Source organism: Belonocnema kinseyi, chromosome 2 (genome assembly GCF_010883055.1).
Source record: "Belonocnema kinseyi isolate 2016_QV_RU_SX_M_011 chromosome 2, B_treatae_v1, whole genome shotgun sequence".
In the NCBI taxonomy this organism is placed as follows: Eukaryota; Metazoa; Arthropoda; class Insecta; order Hymenoptera; family Cynipidae; genus Belonocnema; species Belonocnema kinseyi.
Window position 1 is genome coordinate 95,580,130 of NC_046658.1, and position 25,317 is coordinate 95,605,446.

The window sequence follows — 25,317 nt, forward strand, 5'->3', positions numbered from 1 at the left end:
ATATATCTAGTCGGGAGTGGTGCTGACTGAAAACAGATGATTTGGAGCGATTCGCGTGCCATCCGTTGGTCATTCTAAGGACTTATTGAACTACCCTCGTATGAAATTGTTAACTCACTGCAAAATAAAATAAAGAATATTTCTTGACCTAAATGTTTGGTAATGAAGAATCGCAGGATCAACCGTAGAAGGTCTAAATACAATTTGGCAAAACTTGCAATAGGAAATATTTTAAAATATTTGAAATAAAATTATTGAATTATGCATCACTATTGCCAATATTGACCTTAAGTATACCCTGTCCCACGAATATTGGGCCTCTTTAAAATGCTCAAATGAAGACGTTAAGCAAAAAAGAATGCACATTAGGGTGGGCCGAAAAAAAATTTCTACATTTCAAAATGAGTCTTTATGAATTTTTCAGATTTCTAAAACGATGGCTTCAGTCAGCAGTGTTTTTTGAAGTTTGAAACTTTGAAAACAGTGATTTTTCGATATATAATTTTTAATTTAAAGAAATCCAGAAAATTTCCTTTTAAACTTATATGTTTTTGTGAGGTCCGAAAAAACCCCTGACAAATACAATAAAAAAATGTATGATTTTTTACCATTTTTGATTTTCTTCGGAACTTCGATTTTAAAATAAAAATAATATTCTACGTAACTGCATTCATCACCAGGATTTTCTTTTACCATAAACTTTTTTGAAAATATTTTTTGACATCAAAATAAATTCATTCGTGCTGTAAAAACTGATTCGATGAAGAAATGGTGACTTAACATTGAAATATATGAAAAAAATCAGTACTTTCAAAGTTTCGAACTTTAAAAAGTTTCTGCTAACTGAAAATATTGTTTTAGAAATGTGACAAAAAAACATGAAGACTCATTTTGATATGAAGATAAAGTTTTTGCTATTCATCTAAAAAATTCAAATTTTTTGTTTTTTCGGCCCACCCTAATGCTTGGGAATTTATCTCATCGAAGCCGTGTCCCCAATCTTGGGAACTTTTTAAACTGCGCTTGCGTCGCGCCGACAACCTGATTAGTCACTGTTAACACGCTGATTTTGAATTATATAAATATTCAGATTTAATATTTATGATGAATAATGATTGAGCAATGCCCAAATAGAATTTTCCTAATCCTAAAATAAGATTTTGGAGTGACAGATACAAAAAAATTCGATTTAAATGAAAAAGAGGTTATGAATTCTGAGTTCAGAGAAACAAATCATTTTTATTTGTCCCAATGATTAATCTCGTCTCTGCCGTATTTTAAAATTAAATTTTTATTTATTTCCAACAATGTTCTGAATTACAATTACTAATGAATTATTGTATAAATATTATAAAATATAGAATGTTGTATACAAATAATCAAATCATATTTATGCTATTAGAACGAATATTTTTTTCTTAAAACTAAAACTTCTTATTAACTTTTTATTAACATTTTGAAAAATTTAAAACGCTAAATTAAATACAATTTTTGTTTTTTGAAGTCAGAATAAATAACGTTTTTTGCTTGAAAATTGAATTATTTTTTCATCTGTTACTCCAAAATTCGAATGTAGGATTAAGGAATTACTTTGGATGCATTTTCCAATCATTATTTATCATAGATATTACATCTGAATATTGAAATAATTCAATATCAGCGCGCTAACAGTGACCAATCGGGTTGTCAGCGCGACGCAAGCGCAGTTTAAAAAGTTCCCAAAATTGGGGGCACTGCATCGAAGCACTAATTTTTTTGATTTGAAGATTGAACTAATCAGCTTTTCAAATTATCTCTGAATTTAATTACAATTTCTGATTACAGTTTGGACAGATAAATGATTTTTTTCATTAAAATTTTAACGATATCATATAAAATCCTCTATTTCTCAACTATTTGAAAAACCGCTACCTCTAAAATAAAAAAACACCCATTGTTCGAAGTTTCGATGCGATTCTCTAGCTAGATTTAATACTTGAGCATTTCGTCAAGAATAAAACCATTGTCTGGCTTCTAATGGTTGTCAGAAATAAATGAAAGGAAATTAAGTCCATTGCAATAAAGATGAATATATTTTAATTAATAAAGGCAACATTTCGGTCATTTATTTATGACTGTCAAGCCCTATTGTAAAATCTAACATAACATAATTGTAATATAAATATAAAAAATTATGTAACAGTAAAAAATATAGATTAATCAACTCCAGGACAATTTGAGTAAGGGACTACTTATGATCAGACAACATTATATGGAGTAAAGTATAACAGCAAATAATTTTGTATATTTTTAGCACACACAGAATTATTTGTCAGAAAAATTTGGTGAAATTTGTCACAATAAGATAATGTTTGCTTCAAAAAGATTTTCTTTGAGACAATTGAATTTTAACCTTAAATTTAGGAAGAAAGTCTAGTTCGGTCAAGAAAGATCCTTTTCACAAAAAAAATATTGCCCTTAGTTGCAATAAAAATCGATTATACAGTTATCATTCCTAAAAACAATTATTATATTGAGATCAAAGCACATCTTAATAAAAAGGCTCTCCGATCAGCCTAAGGAAATTTATAAAATATTTATTATAAGATCAAAAAACATAAATTAAATAAGAGCAATTGAGGTTATGATAAAGTTAAGCATTATCTATTACTGAAAACTTCAAATTTTCGTAGTATATACTAAGTTCATATCAATGGTAAATAAGTCACTAATTGGTATCAAAAACTTAAATGGTCTGGTCGATATTTAATCTATAACTCTGAACACTCTTGGTCACATAAAAAGTGTATGATAATTGGAATAATTGAATGCACAATAAAACTTTCTTCTTTAAAACTCAGAGAAAATAACCTTAACTTTGAACTAATATTTTGTTTAATAATGGAAATCCGGTACTCTTGGTATGCCAGCTAATGAAAAATAGAATACACTTGATCCATAAAATTGAATCTAAAAAAGCAGTAGGATAAAAAAAATCTGGTGTTATACAATTTACGCTTGTGTTTATATTCTCTCGTATGAAATCACCAATTCACTTTAAAAATAAAAAATCCGTGTTATCCATAAATCTTTAAAAAAAACAATGAAAAGGCAATGGAATAACACGATTTAAACGTTCGAAATCATGTGAAATCCACGTGTTGGTTAATCATAGTTTAGAATGTTTAAATAATTTTGTTCTGCATAACCCTTTAATTTTGAAACAAGAATCAAATTTAAGCGAATGCTTATCTTTATAGTCTTTTTATATTCTGAAACATCTTGTTCCAAATTATGAACATTCAATATATTCAGTACCTTGAAAAAAACTTTCCACCTGAGATGACTTGCAGTCTTTAATGTTTTTATATTCGGGGTGTTTGTGCATTGTTTTACAAATTTTAAAAATGCAATCATAATTTTTACTGTTACTGTTAAATCATCATTGTCAAAAGATGTTGTTGACATTATCATAACCTCAATTACTCTTTTCTTCATTTTTTATTGCTTAAAATAAATATTTAATGAATTCCTTCATGCTATTCTGAGAGCCTTTGTATTGAGATACTCTTTGTTCCCAATATTTGTTTCTTAGGCAATGATGACATAAAGTTCCTAATTAAAAAAGGGGACATCGAAAAAACACAAATTTCTCTGTCGAAAATACCTGATTACTGCATTTGTTCATTAAATTTGTGAATAACATAAACAATTATAATCTTAAGAGAAAATTTGTTTAATATAATATTAATTCCATTCAAAGTTCTTCCAATATAACTTAAAAAAGCATATAATTATGGAAAATAGTAGAAAACATTTTTTCAACAAATAATTTGTTTATCAAAATTTTTTTTTTCATTTTCTAATGTTGGAACATCTTTAATTAATGTTACTCTATGCAACTCAGGAGATTGCAACAATTTTCCTGTTATTGACATGCGCCGGGAACGTCAAATACAAAAAAATGACCATTTTTTTGTCATATTTGTTTACTTATAAAAAGATTGATTATCTAATTCAAAAATGAGGCTCGACAGCTCTCTTAGAAATCTTATCAGCTTTTTTTGTCTATTTTTGTTGTTCAAATCGGTCAATACTTGTGGACTGTACGTTATTTTGAACCAAAAAAGTATTTTTTTTCTCCTTGTGTGGCGCTGCCCTCCTTACCCTAAATATAAGGTAAACTTAAACACTTTTTTGAAGATGTAGAAGCCTACTTGACTACTTTTTGCTGAGATTTCTCGAAAGTGTAAAAACTTGTGTTGGTAGAGTAGTGCTCTTTGGTGAAATCTTTGGTAACAGTTCATTGTACGCGTGTTACATGCGCTCTTGGGAAAATTCTCAGGGGCTTCCATGAGACAATGGCACTTCGCGTACGACGTACGCGAATGTATACCGTTTACCGGAAACGCCATGACTGGCTTTAGCCGTTTGGTACATCACTTTTCCTCCTAGAATCGTCGCCTTGATATGCGAGCAACTAGCAATTACACTACATTTTATGTATGTAGAATGTACAAACAAGTATTCAAACTCATCTCGAGACACCAGATGGTGTATATCCATAATGCAATGTGTAAGCGAGTTGTGGCAACTGACTTACATACGTGACGATCATTTTTCTGACTTCCATGTAGAAACATGAAAGACAAAAGAAATCGCTGTTAAATCTGATCGAATCTCACGTTCTAGATTTTAGTTTCAGGGGTTGCGAATTGCCCAGAGAGAAAAGATTCGAATTGACTCGCTGTAATGATTTAATTCACACGTTATTTTTTTAATTATCTCCTACACAGTCAGGAAAGAAAGTGTCCAATTATTGCATTCCAATACAATCTCAAAGATGGGATTCTAGATTCGAAATCCATGTCCATATTAACTCAAATTAACTCACATTAAACTAAAATTACAATTAGAGGTAAAAAAATACAATCCCGAGTGAAAAAAGTTCCATTGGGATCCCTTAGGATTTCGACCAATGTCCCACTATAGTACCAATTTCGTACAACTGTTAAGGAATCGTAATAAGAAAACGACTGTCTAGTTTTTATATTTCTATTTAGAATTCATCTGTCTATTTTTCAAAACTTTTTCAACAAGTGCTCATATAACTTAACCCAGAAAGATACATTCATAAAAAAATGTTTTTTAACCAAAAGAACTGCTTTTTTGAATATACATAAAAATGTTGTTGAAACAAATAAATTTTGGTTGATTTAAAAAAATATTTGACTGCCCCCCCCCCACAAAAAAAAAGATTTCTGTTAAATCAAACAAATACTTTATCTTCAGAAATATTTGGTTAAAACAACCATTAATTTAGTTGGTTCTAGTAAACATTTTGTTGTCCATTGGTTAAACCAACATATTTTTTTATTCAACCAAATCGTTTTCTGATGGTGGTAAAGAAGTCCTTCTTAATTTTTTCATAAATTTCTACAAGCCCAAATAAATTTAAAAAATATTTTAAATATGGCCCTAAAATATAACTTTTATTAGAACGACAAATGTATAAAAGAACCACTACAGTTTTCTAGAAATTCGTACAAATTCAAATTCGTGTTCTTAAAAATTCATTAGCAGTCCTGATTGTGGCAAAAAGTAGTTGGAAGAAAAGCGCTAGAGAAATTTTTGTTATTATATTTAATATTTCCCACTATGTGTAATTTTCACGCCTGGGTTCCGTTTTATATATAATAGATTTTTCTAACTTGCTACACGCGCTCATAGGATTTATATCCCGAAAAAGTCTTCTAAAACAAGGCGAATATTAAATTTCAAAACATTCTAACATGGTACTGCTGAAATAGAATTAAAGTACCAAAAAAATTACAAGTTCAACCTAATCCAGTTGGAATTAGTTAAGGAAAAAAATACTAAAGGAGTATCTCGTTAATTTTTTTTTTCAAATTTTAGAAGCATAAATTCAAATGCCACAAGGTTTCAAAATCATCCTTCTATGGGATTTTTTATGGAAAAAAAATACTATTAAGGAACCTTTTAATTTTCATATGAAAATTTATACAAGCTTACATCCTAAAAAGCTGAAAAATAGTCCTACTGTGGATAAAAGATGTTGAAACGAAATTATTAGAAAAGTTCCATTCATTTTATTTTTTCAAATGTTTCCAAATTCTCATCGAACCTATGTCCTAGAAAATACTGCTAAAACAGGGCAATTTTTAAATTTTAAATTCTCAAAGTTTTTAAGCACGTCATGCTGATACAGGACCAATTTTAAATTTGAAATTTTAAATATAAGAATTCAAAAAAGGTTTTTCAATTCGTCCTGTTTCAGGAACATTTGTTTCTGATTTAAATCTTACGAAAAAATGTAAAAATTATTTTAAAAAGAATGAAATAGAACTTTTCTAGGATTTTTTTCCAAAATAAATTTTCTTAGCAGGATAGTATTTCAACTTTTTTGGACGATGAATGTTGATTTGTAAAAGTAAACAAATTTTTAAGAGGAACTTTCATATTATTTAGGTTTTTATCAAAGTTCAATTGAAACCGGTCGAATTTGGAAGTTTTTCTTTTTTGTTTTGTTTTTAAGACCCACTTGAACAGGAACTCTTTAAAACATAAAGCACATAATCTGTTATAAAAATTGGTAAAAAATGAAATGTTACTTTCTAAATGAAAACATTAGGTTAAGGTTGAATAAAAATTAGAACGTTTTCAAATACTTTTGTCAAAAAAAAAATTATATAACAGGATTGTGTTTCAACTTTGTTGAAAGATGATTTGGGACTGGCAATAATTAAAAATGTATGCCTTCAGAAACTTATATATAATTTATATAGTATTTTGATTTAAAAAATATTGTTTTAAGAGAATGTGTTTTAAAATTTTGTTCAGTATTTTATTGCTATTTTAAAAAGTACTTTCTTGGGACTTAAATCATATGAGCACTTGTAAAACTTTGGTCTCGTACTCAGTAGTTCAATGGAATTTTAGTTGGGATGTCATTTGCATTTCATTGATTTTTTGGAATGACATAATTTTGCCGAATTTTTAAATTCCTAAAAATAAGAAAATTTCCAAATTTGCAGATAATCGCAAAAAAATTTAATAATTTTTTTCTGTTAGAATAATCTTTTATCGTATATTGGGTATTTACTCTTAGCGGTACTATTAAATTTTTTTTTTCTCAAAAATTTGTCAATTTCCTATTTTCGGGAATCGAAAAATCAGAAATCTACGAATTTTGGGAATTTAACATTTTGGATAGATCATAATTTCGGGAATTTAAGCATTCAGGTTTTAAAATTTCGGGACATAGCATTTTCGGTAGTTTTCATTATGGGGGAGGGGGGGGGGGTGTCAATTTTTGAGAAATTTTGGTTTCGTTAGCGACATTTTAATAAAAAATGGGTTTATGCATAAGAATTTTTTTTATCAAATACACACTGCAATAAAAGAATTCGTTTAAAATATCACTTTTATAATATAATAATTTAAAAATTTCATTTATAATTTAATTGAAATTTTAATGCAATATTTTTTCAGCCTTTTAGAATTAATATTCCTTGAAATTATTATCGTTGAATAAAAAAAATTTTTTTCTGATTTTTAACACACAAAATATGTATATATTATATTCCAGTCATCAATCTTTATTTTGTTGGAACGGAATCATTTCTTGCAATAAAATATTTTTTATTCGTATTCATGATCTCCATATCTCAAGAGGTAGTTTAAATTTTTGCAAAAAATAAAAAATAAAATAATTTTTTTTACATTAAATTTTATTTATCCGTATACAGAAACTAATGATCGAGGAACTATGATTGTCTTTTACGTTTTAACTGAAAATTGATTTTTTCAACGCTATTGGCAGTCAAGTCTGGTCTAATTTTAGTTAAGTGAGTCTCTGAGATTGTCCTCTTTTGCATCGATTTCCTTAAACCCGTTTAATTAATTTTAATCAAAATTATCTGACCTAAATTTACAACACCTCGGCTCGAGAGTAGACATCTTTTATCTTCAAATAGTGATTTTCATTTTATAGAATGTTTCTTCGCTCTTTTAAACAATTCCCATTTTGTTGGTTATCTAGTACTGCACTATCAACATTAAACTATTTTCCCCTTTATTTTCCATATCAGGGATTTTTAAAATTGGTCAAAATTATGACATCTTAGTTTTTTGCTCGAAAAATCACAAAATATGCTGCTCCGAAATTATGATCAAAGGTTATAACTAAAGGAATTGTAATTACATTAATTACACTATTGAGAGAATCACTCTTCATTTTCCTTTATGAAAAAATGATTTTTGTCAATTTTCGTCTATAGTATTTTTAGTATATATCAGGAGGGTAATTAGGATAATAAACCAACCGGAAATTTGCTACTATGTGTCTGAAGATTGGCTGCTTGTTGAGCCTGATGCGAACTCTGCTCATCGCCATACAAAGGTGGCATCCTGTATTCCGGGGCTGGGGTTTGCCCGGAATTACGAATGATCGTGTCCTCCCCCGAGTTTTGCTGTTGACCGGAAGTCGGCTGTGGACACGCTTCGTCTATCGTCTGTTGGGGCTGTTCAAAGTTTTGATTTTTCTGATTATTTTTCACCGGCTTTGGTGGAGGAACCGGCTTATAAAACTCCTCCTCATCTGAAACAAAAATTTATTTCTTCCATAAGCCGAAATTAAAATTAAAACTATTGTACAACTTTATTTCGACCTTAGAGTTACTTTTCCAGTAACAGGTATTTTTTTCGATGTTATTTTTCATAGTCTGCGGATACGTATCAATACTAATAAAGTGTTCATATATTTTTTAAGCCTAGAAAAAAAATTCTATTATAACTCCGTTGGGATCCGAACCCAGGTCTTCAGATTGCTGGGCAGATGCGCAGTCTGGTGCTCTTACTTTTTGTGTGCGAGCACGAAACCGGAAATCTGAAGACCTGGGTTCGGATCCCAGTGCAACTATATATATATATTTTTTAACTAAAAAATATAATACTATAATAGTATTAATACAAACCAGTAGCTAAAGAAAAATAACATCGAGAGCAATTAACGTACAACTATTGCACATTAATAATTTAATTTAATTAGGGACTCGGCATAAATTACGAAAAGTTTTCTTTTTAACATTTTAAGTTACCTACCCTCTTTGTTAGCCCCCCCCCCCCTCGTATCATATATTATTTTTGCCAACTAGAGTTTCTTCGTGAATTTATTTAGGGTTCATCCGAAAATAACTTAAGTCGATTTGGGGGAAGGCGTTCGAGAAAATCTTATTGTTTCCTATAAATTAGAAAAGTAGTTTACCCTTCAACCAAGTAGTTCAATTTTTAATTAAAAAAGATGAATCCCGTACAAAAATTGTAATTTTTAGTATTTTAACTCAGCAATTTTTTTTCTTATTGTTACTAAAAAAAAGAATTTTCAACTGAAAAAATTTGTTTTCTACAGAAAAATACCAATTTTCAATAAAATATATGATTTTTTAATCAAATAATTCAATTTTCAACTAATTCGATCATTTTTCTATGAAAAAATACGAATTTCAACGAAATACATAACTTTTTCACTCAATATTTAGATTTGGAACCAAAAAGAATAAATCTTTACCAAAAAGACCAATTTTGAAAAAGGACATCGATTTTCAAAAAAATACTTGAATTTTGAATTTAAAAATAGTAAATATTTAAGAAAAATGAAAATAGTTATATTTTTCTTCAGAAAAATAAATTTTCAATGTTCAAAAACGTCTTTACTACAACAACAAAATAATTTTTTTACCAAGAATTTAAATTTTCAACGAAAAAGATAAATATTTAACCACGTAGATAATCAAATAGTTGAATCTTAAGCTGAAAAAGTTTAATTTCGAACAAAAAATAAATTAGCTAAATTTCCATTTGAAAAAGAATAATTTTGAACAACAACAAAAAAAGTAATTTTCGATAAGGCAGTATAATTTCAAATCAAACAAATGATATTTTAATAAAAATAATCAATTTTCACCTGAAAATAAAACAGTTAAATTTTCATTTAAAAAGTTACTTTGCAACCAAAACCGATTGATTTTTAAACATACAGTAATATATTTGTATATTATTACAGGTATATTTATTTATTTTATTTCACATTTAGTGATATGTTTTCAAACCAAAAAGACAAATGTTAAACAAAATAGTTCGATTTACAAAAAAGAACAATTTTGTAGCTAAAAAAAAAGAAATTTGAATAAAATTGCTAAATTTGTATGCCAAAAAGTAAACTTTTTAACAACAGAGTTAAAGAGGATGTATCGGGACAGTTTGTTTCTCTCAGTGAATCAACACTCTTCTAATTTTTTAGAGTTTGAAAAATGGTTTAGGATTTGTTTATGTCATGTTCAATTGAAAAAAAATTGTTTATAGTTGGTAAAAGCAATAAAAAGTACAATTATTCAGAAAAAAGGGATATAAGAGCATAAATATATCCCTAAGAATTCTTTTTAAGGATTTTATAAGTTTGTAAAAAAATAGGGAAACAAATTATAAAATAGATATGTCAGTGCCAAAGAAACCATTACAAGTATTGCTGAAGAACGATTTAATAGAAAAAGTAAAAAATTAAATTAAATTTAATTCAATACATACATATATATATATTGCCTTGTTAAAGGAAAATTTTGTGTTAAAATATGTTTTTTAGTGCTCAGCTTCTGCATTTTACGTATCATCTCTATTATATGTATATTTTTCTTATTTTATGAGGAAGGTCCTCTAATTTTGTCAATCTTTATAAAAAATTTCAATGGGTAAAATTATGCTCTTATATTTGCCCGTTTTTCAGAAATCATACTTTTTATTATTTTCACCACCCTAAATATATTTTTTTTAGAATCAGGCACAAACATTTAAGAAATAAATTAAATAATTAAAATAAAATTAGGAGAATATTTCTTCACTCCGAGAAACCAACTGTCGCGATACGGCCACTGCAAAATAAAAACAATTTTTTTTGAAATACCCTAATGAACACCTATTGTTATCAACCACTTTTATTTTTCAAAACTAATTTTATTAAGGATACAGGCTTATTTAACTAACAGAAATTATATTTTATGTGTCTCTTTGTTTCTTACGCTTTTTCCCCTTATATCTTCGTAAAATTGTGGATGGTTCAGGGAAAATCTGACCACTCAAAAGAAAAGTAAAATGTAATCCGAGCTTTAATTCCACCCGTGAATCGAGTTTGTGTGCAGTGTTTCGTTGATATGTACTGATGAACCCATTGTTAGCATTGATGAGATTGAAATGAAATCTCGTTTCCATAAAAATTGTTGATATTGAACCCACTGGTCTTAAAATTGCAATCAGGATAAAGGAGAGCGGTGAATTTTCATTGACTGTACTAATGAAAGTCGTAAACCTGATTTCCTATCGCAGGCTCGAATAAATCATGTATACATTTATCTACAATGTGTGGAGATTGTAGAATGTAGAGAGCTGCTGAAGTAGCTGTGACAAAGCAGATCCTGCAACTTTCTTATAACTTTAAGAGACAAGGCCAGTCTTGTTAACGTGATTCGTGCGAGTGACCATCATATTTTCTCTTTAGGAATCATTCATTAATCTTATTTGTCAAATTAACATATAAATCTGCCCCAAAACAAAACTAAAAGAGTAGAAATAATAAAACAGTTTATGGGTGATCTCGAGGTAAATCACGCAGAAAGGAGTTCTACAATTTACGAGATAATCAGTATTTCTATAAATGTGCAGATATTGGCTGTAAAATTTATTGAACTTTTTTGTCAAGTTGACATCTTTAAACTGTAAACTATAAGAAAGAAGCCCATAAACTTTGCAGAATGTATCCATTTAGTAAAAATAGGCGAAATAGAACGAGTGTTTACGAAAATAGGAGAATAAATTCTTTTGAATAAAACTAATATTTCTTATAATGATAAGTCTATATCTGTTGTATCTCCGAATACTAAAAAGAAGTTTCTAAGCACAGAAAGCCTTTGAATTAGTCTACCTTGATTTTGATTCAATTTCCTCAATCTGTTTTCCTGTTTCACTCTGCGAACGGTGGTTGCCATTGCGTGTTGGCTGACCATGTCTGAAGAATATTTTCTGAATGAAAAAATGACCGCTGTTAAGGTCCTCTTGAGAAATTGTTCCAGGCCGTCGTCCTTTCTTTCAACCTTACATGTTTCTCAGTAGAGTGGTTCCATGACAAATTTTCCTGTTGAAAAATTATACGGATCACTCGCCGGAAATGCGAATTCTGTTTCAGCAAAGGGTCCCAAGACGCTCGCTCACACGTGTCGGGAATCCTTCATTCTCCTTTCTTGACTGAGTCATGTCGCTTCACTTTGCACCCAGAAATAATTCTGCAAAACTCAATTCTCTTTCCATTTTTCACTCGTGAAAATGCTTCTATCGACAACACATCATCACAAGATTCAGAAACAAATCTCAAATAAATCACTGTGTCGTCGATTGAGGATCATCAGTTTATCATAAATTCTATACTTTTGATAGACTATTTTGTGGAAAAAAATATAATTATTTTCTATTTTGTAGTCATTTGTATATATTTGTGTCGATTTAATAATCTCCTTCTAGGCGGAATTCATCATCACAAGATTCAGAAACAAATCCAAAATAAACCTATGAGTCATCGATTGAGTATCATCAGTTTATCATAAATTCTGTTCTTTTGCGCGACTGTTCTCCGGTCAGAAAATATAAGTAGTTTTTATTTTTAAGTGATTTGTATGAATTTGTGTCGATTTAACAATATCATTCTCTGTAGAACACATCATCACAAGTTTCAGGAACAAATTTGAAACCACCTTTTCATCAATTGAGGATGACAACTTCTGCTCTTTCAATCGATTGTTCTGTCATCAAAAAAGAGAATAATTTTGTATGTTAAAGTAATTAGTATCAATTTGTGTGTAATGGATAAGTTTCTCCTTCTATGGGGAATACATCATCACACTTTTTACGAACAAATCCAAAATAAATTACTATGTTCACACTAGAGGAATATAAATTTAGGATCACAAATTGTGTTCTTTTAATCGACTAATCTAGGGTCAAAAAAAGGAATGCCTAATTTCTATTTTGTGGTAATTGGTATTAATTCGTTTCAAATGGAAAATGTGCTCCTACAAGAATACATGAGCACAAGATTCAGGACTTTTCTGTGGTCGACAATTAGAATTGTTTTGTAATTCGCAGCAATTAGTATCAATTTGTGTGGAATGTAGAATAATTCCCTTCTATGGAAAACACATCATCACAAGATACAGGAGCATATCCGAAATAAATCACTGTACCATCAATTGAGAATCATGAATTCAGGATAAGAAATTCCGTTCTTCAATCAATTGTTCTGCGGTAAAGAAATTGAATTAATTTCTATATTGTAGTCATTTTTATCAATATGTGTGGAATGAAGAATCTTCACCTTCTATGGAGAACACTATCACAAGATTCAGTAAGAAATCCGAAATAAGATTTTTTATCATCATTTGAGAATCGCAAATACTGTTCTTTCAAACGACTGTTCTGTGGTCAAAAATGGAATCAATGTTTACTTTGTAGTAATTTGTATAAATTTGTGTATAATGAGGAATCGTTGTTTGTTTAGAAGCACGACAGTTCGAGGTGTACGATTTCCCAGAGTGGACTGCCCACTTGGCGAGCCTCTTGGCTCTACTGAAAGACTTAAACTTTCCATTGAGTGAACGTCTGGTTCCGCTGTTGTGACCACACTTCCTGTATCATCCCACCGTGCCAAGAAATCATTATAGACCTTAAAGACACCCTGGACTGGATAATTTATTCCAAGTCCATACGTCGCGCTCAACGCGTCGAGAGAATAACGCACACATTACGTACCAGCAGGAGTGTAATATGTACTCATAAAGTAGATAGGAACTTGTATTTCTTATTGCACGAGATGAGTATGCATGAACACGCGAAAAAGATATTTGCGAGTAAATAAAAAATTGGTTAGAAATAAAAATAAAACATGAGAATTGCTGCAAAAACAGAATACTCCGGGAAAAATAATTATTACACTTTAATTGAACTTTTAGGCTTAAAATAAAAGACAAAATTTAATACTAATTTTCCAATTCATCCTTTCATTTATTTATTCATTCATTCTGTACATAATTGATGCACTCTAAAAGAATTTTTAACACAAAATTAAATATATTTGTCTATTGAATGAAAACTAAGGGAAAATATACCATTTAAATTAATTATTTCTTCTATCCTCAAAAGTTTCGTCAAGTAAACTATTTTGCAGAAACGTATATATTTTTGTTATAGTCTGAAGAGATTTCTATGGTTTATTTTTATTTGGATGTCTTAATTTTAAGTACAATTAATTAAGTTTGACAAAAAAGGGGTTTAATCATACACTACGCACGAAAACCTAATGTGGTGGAAGATACTAAAATTTCTATACAGTGATAGAACAAAAAAACATACTTAAATAATTATAAAATTTTTCCAATATAAATAAATTCGCTAAACCTTAATGTCAATTTGGCATCTTATGAAATTGTCTCTCTACATAAATCAATGTAAAATTGTTTCCCTTACATCAAAATGTCTTCTTGTAGATTTTTAAATTAATTATTTCGCACTTTAGATTAAAATGATTAAATTAAAAAAATTGTAAAGCACAATTTCAAAATTAATTGTTTTTAATGGTTTGGTTTTGAAGGGTTTGGTTTTAAATCAAAATTTAGAAATGCTTTTATGTTGAACAAATTTCAGAATTGTTTAATTTCCAACTTTTTTTTAGAATGATTAATCTTTAAAGGTTCATAATTTTTGAAATTACTTACTTTTAAATGGTGAAAACGGTGATTTTTTGTAGAGAAATTTTTTTGTTTTTGTTTTTACAAACCTATTGAATCCCTTTGAATGCCGTTTTGAACTGAATGGTAATACATTTATCATTTCCTTACAATTTGTATTTTAACTTAGAGTATTGAATACACAATTTTAAAACAGTTTTATATTTGAGGTCTTGAAACTAAATTTTTATTTTTAAAAGCTTATTTAAATTCGAAAATTTACTTTTTGAAATTTATTTATTTTTATACATTTCTCATTCCAAATTTTAGAATGTTGTAGTTTTAAATTTAAATATTAAAAACTTCACTCCAATTTTTATATCCAAGTTTTATATTCTTTTTTACCTTTTTAATTTGCAATGTAATATTTTTAAATTGTTCTATTTTTTGTCGAAAATAATGATTTTCATGTAGAATTCTAAATTTCCAATTTTTCCCTTTGATAATTTTAAATTGTTCAATTAAAATTGAAAAGTTGAATTTTCAAAACGAAGATTGACAATTTGAACTTTTTTACTTCTTAAATAAATTTATTTTATTTTATTCAACATTCAACTTAGCTTACAATTTAAAAATCTCAAATTTACATTGTTTTGAATTGAAAATCATTTAAATTTGAAAGTTTTTAATTTTTAATTATTCAATTTTATAATTAGCAGCAATACAATTATAATTATTTGAAATTCAAAATGATTTAATTTTTAATGCTTTTATTTAGAGTTTATGTAAGTTGAATTCTTTTTAATTCCTTTCAAAATATTGTCCTTTTTTTCAAAAATTTTCCTAATCTAAAATTGTTTGATTTGGAACTCTTGGTATTTAAAAAAAATTAGAGAATAAAGTTCTTGGCTCTTTCTATAACTATTTTCCACCTTGATTAATTTGCAAACTAAAAAGATTTTGGCTTTTAGTGGACACATTTATAATAATTGTATTGTTCCAATAATTATGATTATTAGAATTTGTTTTCCTGAAACTAAAAAAAAAAAATTAAAATAAATATTAGAGACGAGATTTTACTCCTCGTACCAGCAGAAACACAAAATATATTTTCTATTTCAAGTATTTTTATTACAATAGAAGAGAAATCCATGAAAGTAAAACAAATTTTTTTTCAACATAGCACTTCATTTTGCTTCTTTGCATTGGGATTCGAACCCGCGACAGCATAAAATGCTTTCCTAAATCAAGGAACTCTACTATCTGTGCCATACTGCTTTCTAAATGTAAAATATTCCTTTAAGGTTTCATTTTTCAACATTTTATTGAATCATGAAAATATTCAATTGCAGTCATTTTATTTCTTAATGCGTATACACAAACAATTCCAGTACAATTTTATAGAAAGAAAAGATTTTTAAAGAAGACACTTCTGGGAAAAAAAATATTGATAAGTATTGGATATAATACATTTTCCACGAATAAGTATTCGAATTTTTTTACACAACCGCAAAAAAACCTACTGGATTTCATATTTGCAAACAATTTTTATTTATTTATATCATAACAAACAAAATTTGTTTAACCCTTACCAAGTTTCAAAAGAACCTAGATCTGAAGGGTATTTCTTATAATGTTATTGAATTATTATTTAGTGGCACTTAAAAACGGTATAGAAATTGCGTGGATTAAAATTAAAGGATAAATCAGAGGACTCGAACCACCAACAGTTTTTTAACTTGAATAGCACTATAACAAACAGTGCTTAGTTCTCACGACCATTCCTTCAACAATTATTTTCGTTTTCTTGAATGATTAAGCAGATAAATCTGAGCAAATTGTTTTACTAAAAACAAGTGGAAGTTAAATTAAATGTTTTCAATTTTTTTAATTCGCAATGAAACAATTTCTATAATTATTGTGTACAATAAATATCTGCACTTCCAAAGATTTTTATGTATACCTTAAATCACTGTAGAACCTTCATAACACACTTTTAACTATACAGCCCATAAATCCACCACAGAATAAAATAAACAATTTCGTCTGAAGGACAAGTTTTAACATTCAAGTACACGTTTCTTTAGGAAAAATTAATTTTTTTATTGAAGAACTATATTGACAAAAAAGACCAATTCTGTCGAAGATTATTTTTAGAAGGAAAATAAATATTTTTTTATATGAAGAAGCTTATACATTAGACTCATTAGAGTAAGCCGAAAAGACTCTTTTTGCGAGTAGCGGATTCGAATAGCGGGTAAACAGCGGCGGATCCAGGCCTTGGTCTCGGAGGGGGCGATCAGGGCGTATAAGTCGAAAAAAGCAAAAAAAAAAAAATTTCAAGTTATAAGTATAAAAACTTAGAGCTCGGGGGGGGGGGGGGGGGGGGGGGGGGGGCGATCGCCCCGATCGCCCCCCTCTGGATCCGCCAATGCGGGTAAAAGTTGTATTTTGTTAGATTTGAAAATTAAAATTTTGAAAAATACAAGAGAAGTTTCCCCTAGTCAAAAAATGATGTTGATTTTTTTGTAGGTACAGTTTGTGGCGAATAATAATAATATTTAATTAGAAAATAATAAACAAAATCTATGTTCAAATTACAAATTTTTCAAATGTGTAAAAAAAACAAGTTTTTTCCATTTTGATATTTGCATTTTTTTACAAATTAAAAAATTTGTTTGAAATGTCTTAAACTGAGATCCAAGAAATATTTCACTTTTTTGTTATCATGACCAATTTTTCCCCCTGGTTTAACAATTGTGAATTTTGCAATTATTAGCAATTTTCAGATAGAAAAAAATGGAACGTTCCTGTAATGTAAGACGAAGAAATTACAAACACGTAATGCTTTATTTATTTTTTTTAAACTGCAGTTAACACAATCCAAAAAGCCGTTTTGGTCATTTCTTAATTTCTAATTTATATTATTATTTATTACAGGAACTGTACTTTAAATAATTTTAACATAATTTTTTAACCCAGAAGATGTGCCACCTTCTCTCATAGTAAAATTCCGAATTGAAAGCGTTTTAAATTTGAAAGAATATACATATGTATATGTTTAAGATTTTTAATTGAAAATGTTCCAAATCTAAAATTCCGAAATTTGGACTATTGACTATTTGCATTATTCGGAAGAAAATTTAACTATTTTGTAGAAAATTAGCAATTGGATGAAAAAATGAATTCTTGGGTTGAAAATTTAACTGTTTTGTAGATAATTTGCTTTTTTTCTCTTTGGAAATCAATTGCTTTTTGGATCGAAAATTCATCTGTTTAGCAGAAAATCTTAAAATCTTAGAAAGCTAAAGTGTTTCATATTCGATGCAATATGTTATTTAAATTAATTTTATTTGAAAGATTTTACTCGGTAAAGGAGGGTAAACGTTAGGTTTTGAATTATTTTCAAATCCCTCTTAAAAGTTATAAACATAATCACTTACAAATTTTCCAGGATTCTAATGAAAATTTTGTTATTGTCTTGAGACTCGAATTTTTTCTACAATTTTTTGAAAATCCTGCAAGTTTAAAAAACTGCTTTGAAACCATCCGGATTTTTTTTGGAAATTAAAAAAATCCTTTTTAGAACTTTTTAAGAAATAATATCTACAAAAAATCATTTTTAGTTTTTCTAGAAACTCTAATAAATTTTTTTTTATTATTTTGAAACCTTTTAAAATGCTTTTAGACATCTAAATTTTTTGCTCGAAATCTTAAAAAATTTACTTTTTTTAAACAAATTTTTTCAAATCTTTTCTAGTTTTAAATTATTTTGAAATCTTTCCAAAATTTCTAAAATATCTTAAAATTCCTCAAGTTTTGTCCAAATGAAGAATTATTCAATTGTTAGTTATTAAAAAAATTTGGTTTTCTGACTTTCTAAATATTTTAAAGTATAAACAGTTATTTTCAAATTTTCCCATCAATATTAAGAACATTTTTTTTATTATTTTAAAATCATAGAAGGTCCTTAAAAAGCTTAAAAATTTTATATCGAAATCTTCATAATTTTTTATTTTTAATAAGTTTTATATTATTTTAAATTTATTCTTACAATTGATATAATTGGTTAAAGTCTATCGTTTTTATTATTAATGCAATTGCTGCTTGATCTATGATTTATTATAATAGCAAAAATGGTTGGTAAAAGTTTAAGATTTTTTAAAATTGTAGTTTCTAGTAGAAACTTATATATTAAATATCCTACAGAAATTGACAAGTTTTAAGTACAGTTTTCCAATATTTTAAATTTTTTAAAAAATTTTATTTTTTGTACAGATTTGTAATTTTTCACAATACTCTACATAATATTGAAAGTGTTCTTATGAAATCAAATACCAAAATTGAAAAAATATAAAATCTTTTAGTTTCTTGTAATATCTTGTAGATTTTTACAATAATATAAAAAATGTTACAAATTTTTGAGTTGTAGAAACTTGTACAGACCGCTCTCTGAATTGTGCCGGTTTGAATAGTGACATTTTACCTTATTCTTCTGTATGGTACATGTAATAATTATTTTTTGTCGGTTCAAAATCGAGAAAAAAAGATCCAAATACATATTTTTCTACTGGCGTGGCAAAACAAGAAGGAAACTGACTAGCAGCACTATTCAGGGAGAGCAGACGCGAATTCGAGCGCCAAGAGTGGGGGAAGCTGAGTTCAACGAAGAATACTTCCTGGCCAGCACATGTCCGGCACTATTCAGACAGCGCTCTTTACTTTATTGTTTATTTTTTTACTTTTCTGCCAGAAAATACAAGAAAAGATGAGCTATTTGTATTTAATTGTACTTTTTTCTTAAATGTTGTACATCTTGTAAAAAAACTACAGTTTTAGAAACTTACTGAAATTACAGTAATTACAGAAAAGTACAGTTGTACATTCTTGTAAAAAAAACTTTCCAACAGGGTCCGTCCTGCTAAGAACCCAAATCCGAAGAAAACACTTTTTCGAAGTAAAAAGATTTTTTTTAGGTAAATTCAAGCGAGTGAGCCGCGGGATTCTATAATATTGTACACAATGTACATAATGAACGAACCAACTCGGTTGCCTCGTATGTAATCGATTAACGACTGGCTACTCGATATTCTTGATCGAGGAGGTAAGACCGAGTACCGACAAGTAAGTTTCATACTCTTACAGACGGGACCTCTCTTTTTCTACATTCTGGTCTCCGCCCTTTTTCTCATGTCTCAACCAGTCCAGGACTCGTCCTACTGTAATTCACCTGTAACGCTCGCAAGTACGGGGAACCATGCATGGTTGAGTTGCTTAAGTGCCCACTGTACTCGTACGAGCTCAAGTCCACCTTCTATTCCTATATCGTTTGGTCTGGTTCTGGCTACTCACTAGTGACTGACTACCTTCCAGACTTCTTTTTTTCTTTTTTTCTTTTTCTTAAGGAGCGCATGTGTCTCTCAACGTATTTTCTCACGGACACCGCGAAATCTGTCAGCGAACAGGAAAGGAACGATGTCGCACGTCGGCGCCCCCTCAGTCCGAGAGGATCTTCCGACTTGGCTTCATTTCCCTTCGAAATGACTCTCCTTACTTCACTTCCTGGAGCGAGGTTGCGTTTATGCCGGAAGGTGCATTAACGAAACTGTTATTTCGAGACTCGACATTAGAATTAAAGGCTGAGATTAAAAAGAATTTTTTTCATTCAATTGCAGAGTCTTGAAGAATTATCAAATTATCAAGGAATGTCATCTAGCTCGTGAGTCTGGGAAATCTTATACTATACTACTTCTACTGTTACTTTCTACAGATAAAGTATGATTAATTTTTCAGTTTGATGACGAGTGAAAAAGGTAGAATGGCTTTTTTGGTATTTTTTTAAAAATAATCTCGTAAAGAAGAAATTGGGGATAATTTTCACGTGGTTGTAGAACTTGATAATTTGAACTGTTAACTTTTACCTCTGACTTTTGACCTGGAGATTTGAGGTTTGACCTTTGACCCCTCCGACTTACAGATCTCGAAAATCTTTATCTAATCGACCATGTTTTAAACAAGATAACCGTTGGAGGACTGTTAATAAAATACTTTAACAATCTTAAGCAATTTTTTACCCCGCTCCCCATCTTCATAAAGTAACGTTGCCTTTGGCTGAACACGGATTTGACGCTTATTCTGTGCTTTTTTCTCTTGAGTTTTTGATAAGTATAGTTTCAAAAAACATTAGAAATAGAGTGATTTTTCACAATAATAGGGGGATATATTCTTTGGAATAGAATTATTGTAAACACTATGTTGAACTAATATATCAATCTGATTTTATATTCTTTTTTACCTTTTAAATTTTCAATATAATATTTAAAAATTGTCCTATTTTCTGTCGAAGATTTTTAAAAAATAATTATGAAAAATTGAAAAATATTTGTTCAGAAAATCTCGAGAAATAATAGACAATAACACTAAATCAAGTGTCGAAAATAAAACGATTTGAAGTCAAGCAGTTTAAACTAGTGTTATTGAAAATAAGAATAGACAAAAATTTAATGACTGCAAATCGGTACCTCAGTAATGGAACAATTTATTGATTTTGATAGTTAAAATTTTAGATTTCTGAATTTTCATGTTGAATACTAAATTTCCATTTTTTTTCTATAAGTTTTAATTTTTTAATTAAAATTGAAAAGGTTAAACTTTTAAAAGGAAAATGGACAATTTGAAATTTTTTAATTTTCAAACAATTTGAGCTTCTTTAAAATAATTAAAATTGTAAGAGGTTTGAGTATAAAAAAAGTTTTAATTTCAAAATTCTTGACGTCCAAAATTGTTTTTCGTTTTGAATGATTTTGGGATTCGTTTAATTTTTAATGTTTCGTAGTAGAATTTTTTTCTTTTTTAATGGTTCCGCTTAAGAATTACTTTTTATTTTTAAATGGTTTTCTATAATACATCAGTTAAAATATTGAATTCTACATTTTATATTAACCCTAACCTTCCTAAAGTAACGTTGCCGTTGGCTAAACACAAATTTGACGTTTATTCTGTTTGTATTTCCTCGAGTTTTTAATGAGAAGAATTTTTCACAAAAAAGTTCATTTTCAACCAAGAAAGATGAATTTTTGTCCGCAAAAGATACATTTTTATTCCAAGAGGATACATTTTGAACAAAATCTTTAAATATTTGAACAAAAAAAGTGAAAATAACAAAACAATCAAATTTCTCAAAATGACAGTTAAATTATTAACTGAATAGTTAAATTTTTTACATACAAAAATTCATTTTTAACTAAATGTTCAAATTTTCAAACATAAAAGATTAAAATAAAAAAAAGAGTTGCATTTTACAACTAAATTAGCTAAATATGTAATAAAATAGTTAAACTTTCAACAAAATAGTTCAATATTTAACCTTAAAAAATGAATTTTCTAAAATAAAAAACGAATTTTCTACAAAGTACATAAATTGTGAACTAAATAGATGAAGTTTCTAACAAAAACATAAACTTTCAAATAAAAATGGAATAGTTAAATTTATAGTATATATAGTTGATTCTTCAACCAAAAATATACATTTTCAACAAACGAAAGTAATTTTTTACTCAAATAACTAATTCTTAACTAAATTGTTGAATTTGCAATCCACAAAGATTGATTTTGTAATAAAAGGGACGAATTTTCCACATAGTGATAAATTATAAAGCAAATAGGTGGATTTTACAAAACCAAGATTAATTTTCGACTCATAAAAACGTATTTTTAATAATTACATGAATTTTCTACCAAATATTTAATTTTTTAACTTCCAAAGGATAAATTTTCAAACCAAAAACGAAATATTTAAATTTTCAGACAAAAATTCATTTTGAAAAAAAAGTTTTCAGCAACAAAAAAATATTTGAACCAAATAGTTTAATTTTTTATCAGACTGTTGACTTTTTAAACCAAGAAGATTACCGTTGTGCCAAAAAAAACTAATTTTCCACACAATATATTAATTTTCAACCAAATAGGTGTATTTTCATCAGAGGCTTTTTTAGAAGGTAGTTAAATTAAAAAAAAAAAAACGATTTATTTTCGGAAAAAAGAAATAAATATTTTATTGTAAAGGATCAACGTTTTAATCAAAAAGTACGAATGTTGAACATAAACAGTTGAATTTGTGATAAAAAATGATGACATTAGAAAAATGGTTAAGTATTCAACAATAGAGTTCAAGTTTTGCCAAAATAGTTTAGTATTTAATCTACAAAGATGAATTTTTAACAAAATATATTAATTTTCAACTAAAACAGGTGTATTTTTATCAAAATAATTAAATTCTTAATCAAAAAGATTACTTTTATACTAAAAGGGTAAGTGTTCTAACAAAAAAATGAGTTATCAACAACATTGTTGAACTTTTAAGACAAGAAGTTTAATTTCACACCAAAAAAGGCACATTTGTTTACATCACACATGAATTTTCAACTATAAAACATTAGTTTTTAATTAAAAATATCCATTTTTAGCCAAAAATAGAATAGTTACATTTTTTGTTAGAGTAATTAATTCTAAAAAAAAAAATCAATTTTGAACAGAAAAGTTAATTTTTTAACCAAATAGGTTCATTTTCTAACAAATGGTTAAACATTCAAATAAAAAGATTTCAAAATAAAAAATTAATGAATAATGAATAAAAAGATTTAAAAAAATGTTATTGTCAGAAGAAAATATTTTATTACCAAGAAGATTAAGTTTATACCAAAAAATACGAGTTTTCCACATAATGCATGAATTTCCACCAAGAAGGTCAATTTTCAAATAGAAAATACCAGTTTCCAATCAAAAATATTAGTTTTTAATGAAATGAATTAATTTTCAAACAAAAATTGAATGGAAGGGTTTTACATAGTTCGATAGTTTAATTTACAAAAAAAATAAAATTTGATACAAAAAATATAAAATATAATAAATAAAATTAATATAAAATACAAAAATCGAAATTTCTTTTTATCTTACATGATTCTGAACTTGACCAATAATGGAGTTTATTTAGACATTATTACATATGCACACACAGAGAGACGCGCGCACGTAACATTTTTACAAAACTCATTTTTGGATACCTGAGGTCTAATCACGTCAAAATATATAAAAAAATGGTCAGTATTTAAATCAAATTTTCTTTGGCTGGGGAAAACAATTATTAATTTTAATGAAGGTTTGTTTCAAACAACAAAACCAAGCTAACATAACTTCTGAAATGTGAATTTGTTTTGAGTATCGATGCAAGATTATAATTTGCATTCCTAAATATTCCACATTCTGAGTTTGCTCAAGAGCTTCCTTCGCTTCAAGTTTCACAATCTAGAAGAAGTTATTCTAAAACGAAACTAATTTTAAAGTTTGAAGCTATAAAATTGAATTAGGAATCATTTTTAAGTTCACCTACTAAAAAGGCTTTAAAACATAATTCCACATGATCTATGAAACTCCACATAGATTTTTATCGCAATCGGAAAATAATTCATGTAATTTAATACTTAAAAAATCAAATGTGAAAATCAATGCGGAAATTGCAAATGGAATTTTTTTATAATGGCTGTGATAAAATCCTCATTACTAAAGATGGGTAGAAAGATGATTAAATTCCGTGTAAAATACGCTGATGTTAAAAGGATTTTATCAATGTTATGTAAGAAGATTACCCATCCAAAGTTCTTATTACGTTTTTCGATTATAAACAATTAATTAAAATTTTTTCATGTTTCAATCCACGGTTTAAAAGCAAAGATTTTATATCCAATTTACAATTTTTTTTAAATCTTACAATTGATTATCTATGTAGAGTTCAGATTTTCTTTTGTCACGTGAAATATTTTCTAATTTTGAAAAGGTCTGATTTTACTTATCAAAATTTAATTTAGTAAAAATATTCATAATGTTTGCATTTTTCATAAGAATTTATTTTGTTCACAATTGCAAACATCCCTCTCAAAATTGAAGGAAAATTGATAAGAATAAATTATACTGAATTCTATTTTGAGTACATTAGAGCATATGTTTCCACTTATTATAAAATAGGTCGAGTATTGACTTCCGGCAAAATATACTGAATTTTAATTGTTTCTTCCGCTATCTTTGATAGTCAACGTAATTTCTTTGTCAGTGGGATTCTGAAAAATTCCAAAGAATAAATAGTGAAATCCAAAGAATTCTAGAACCATTCAAACAAGCTAAGAAACTAATCCCCAACAAATATGCCGGAATCGAAAATTTTCAGTACTTCGGTACTTTTCTTCCTTGAAAATGATTCGAATTAAAAGCGTTCTAAATTGTACCCTTTTAGATTACATTTTAAAAAATTGAACAATTTTACTAGTAAAGATTTTACAGTGTATCATTTCTAATGTAAAGCTTATAAATTGAAACCATTTTAATTTAAATATAGGAATCGCGAGTTTCAATGATTTAAGATTATGAGGTAAATTCGAAAATAGGATAAAATCAAAACCTCAAAAAGCAAATATTTTCAAAATACAATTTTGAAACTTCGATCATTTAAAATTCAAAGGGATTGAAACTGCATTATTTGTATTTAAAGGCGTTCCAAACTGAA

The 25,317-nt window shown here is 28.0% G+C and overlaps 1 protein-coding gene across 5 annotated transcripts in view; it reads right to left on the reverse strand.

The window, feature by feature from the left end:
• LOC117168177 overlaps nucleotides 1–25,317 on the reverse strand; it is a 115,812-nt gene that overhangs the window by 66,970 nt on the left and 23,525 nt on the right. For 4 of the 5 annotated variants that reach the window (XM_033353626.1, XM_033353627.1, XM_033353625.1 and 1 more), the window contains exons 1-2: nucleotides 11,972–13,617; nucleotides 8,325–8,599 (exon numbers count right to left, since the gene is read on the reverse strand). In XM_033353626.1, the coding sequence (XP_033209517.1) occupies nucleotides 8,325–8,599; nucleotides 11,972–12,053 (357 nt within the window). In that variant the 5' untranslated portion in view covers nucleotides 12,054–13,617. Of the gene's footprint in view, nucleotides 1–8,324; nucleotides 8,600–11,971; nucleotides 13,618–25,317 lie in introns of those variants that run through there. The other variant, XM_033353630.1, reaches the window with a different exon arrangement.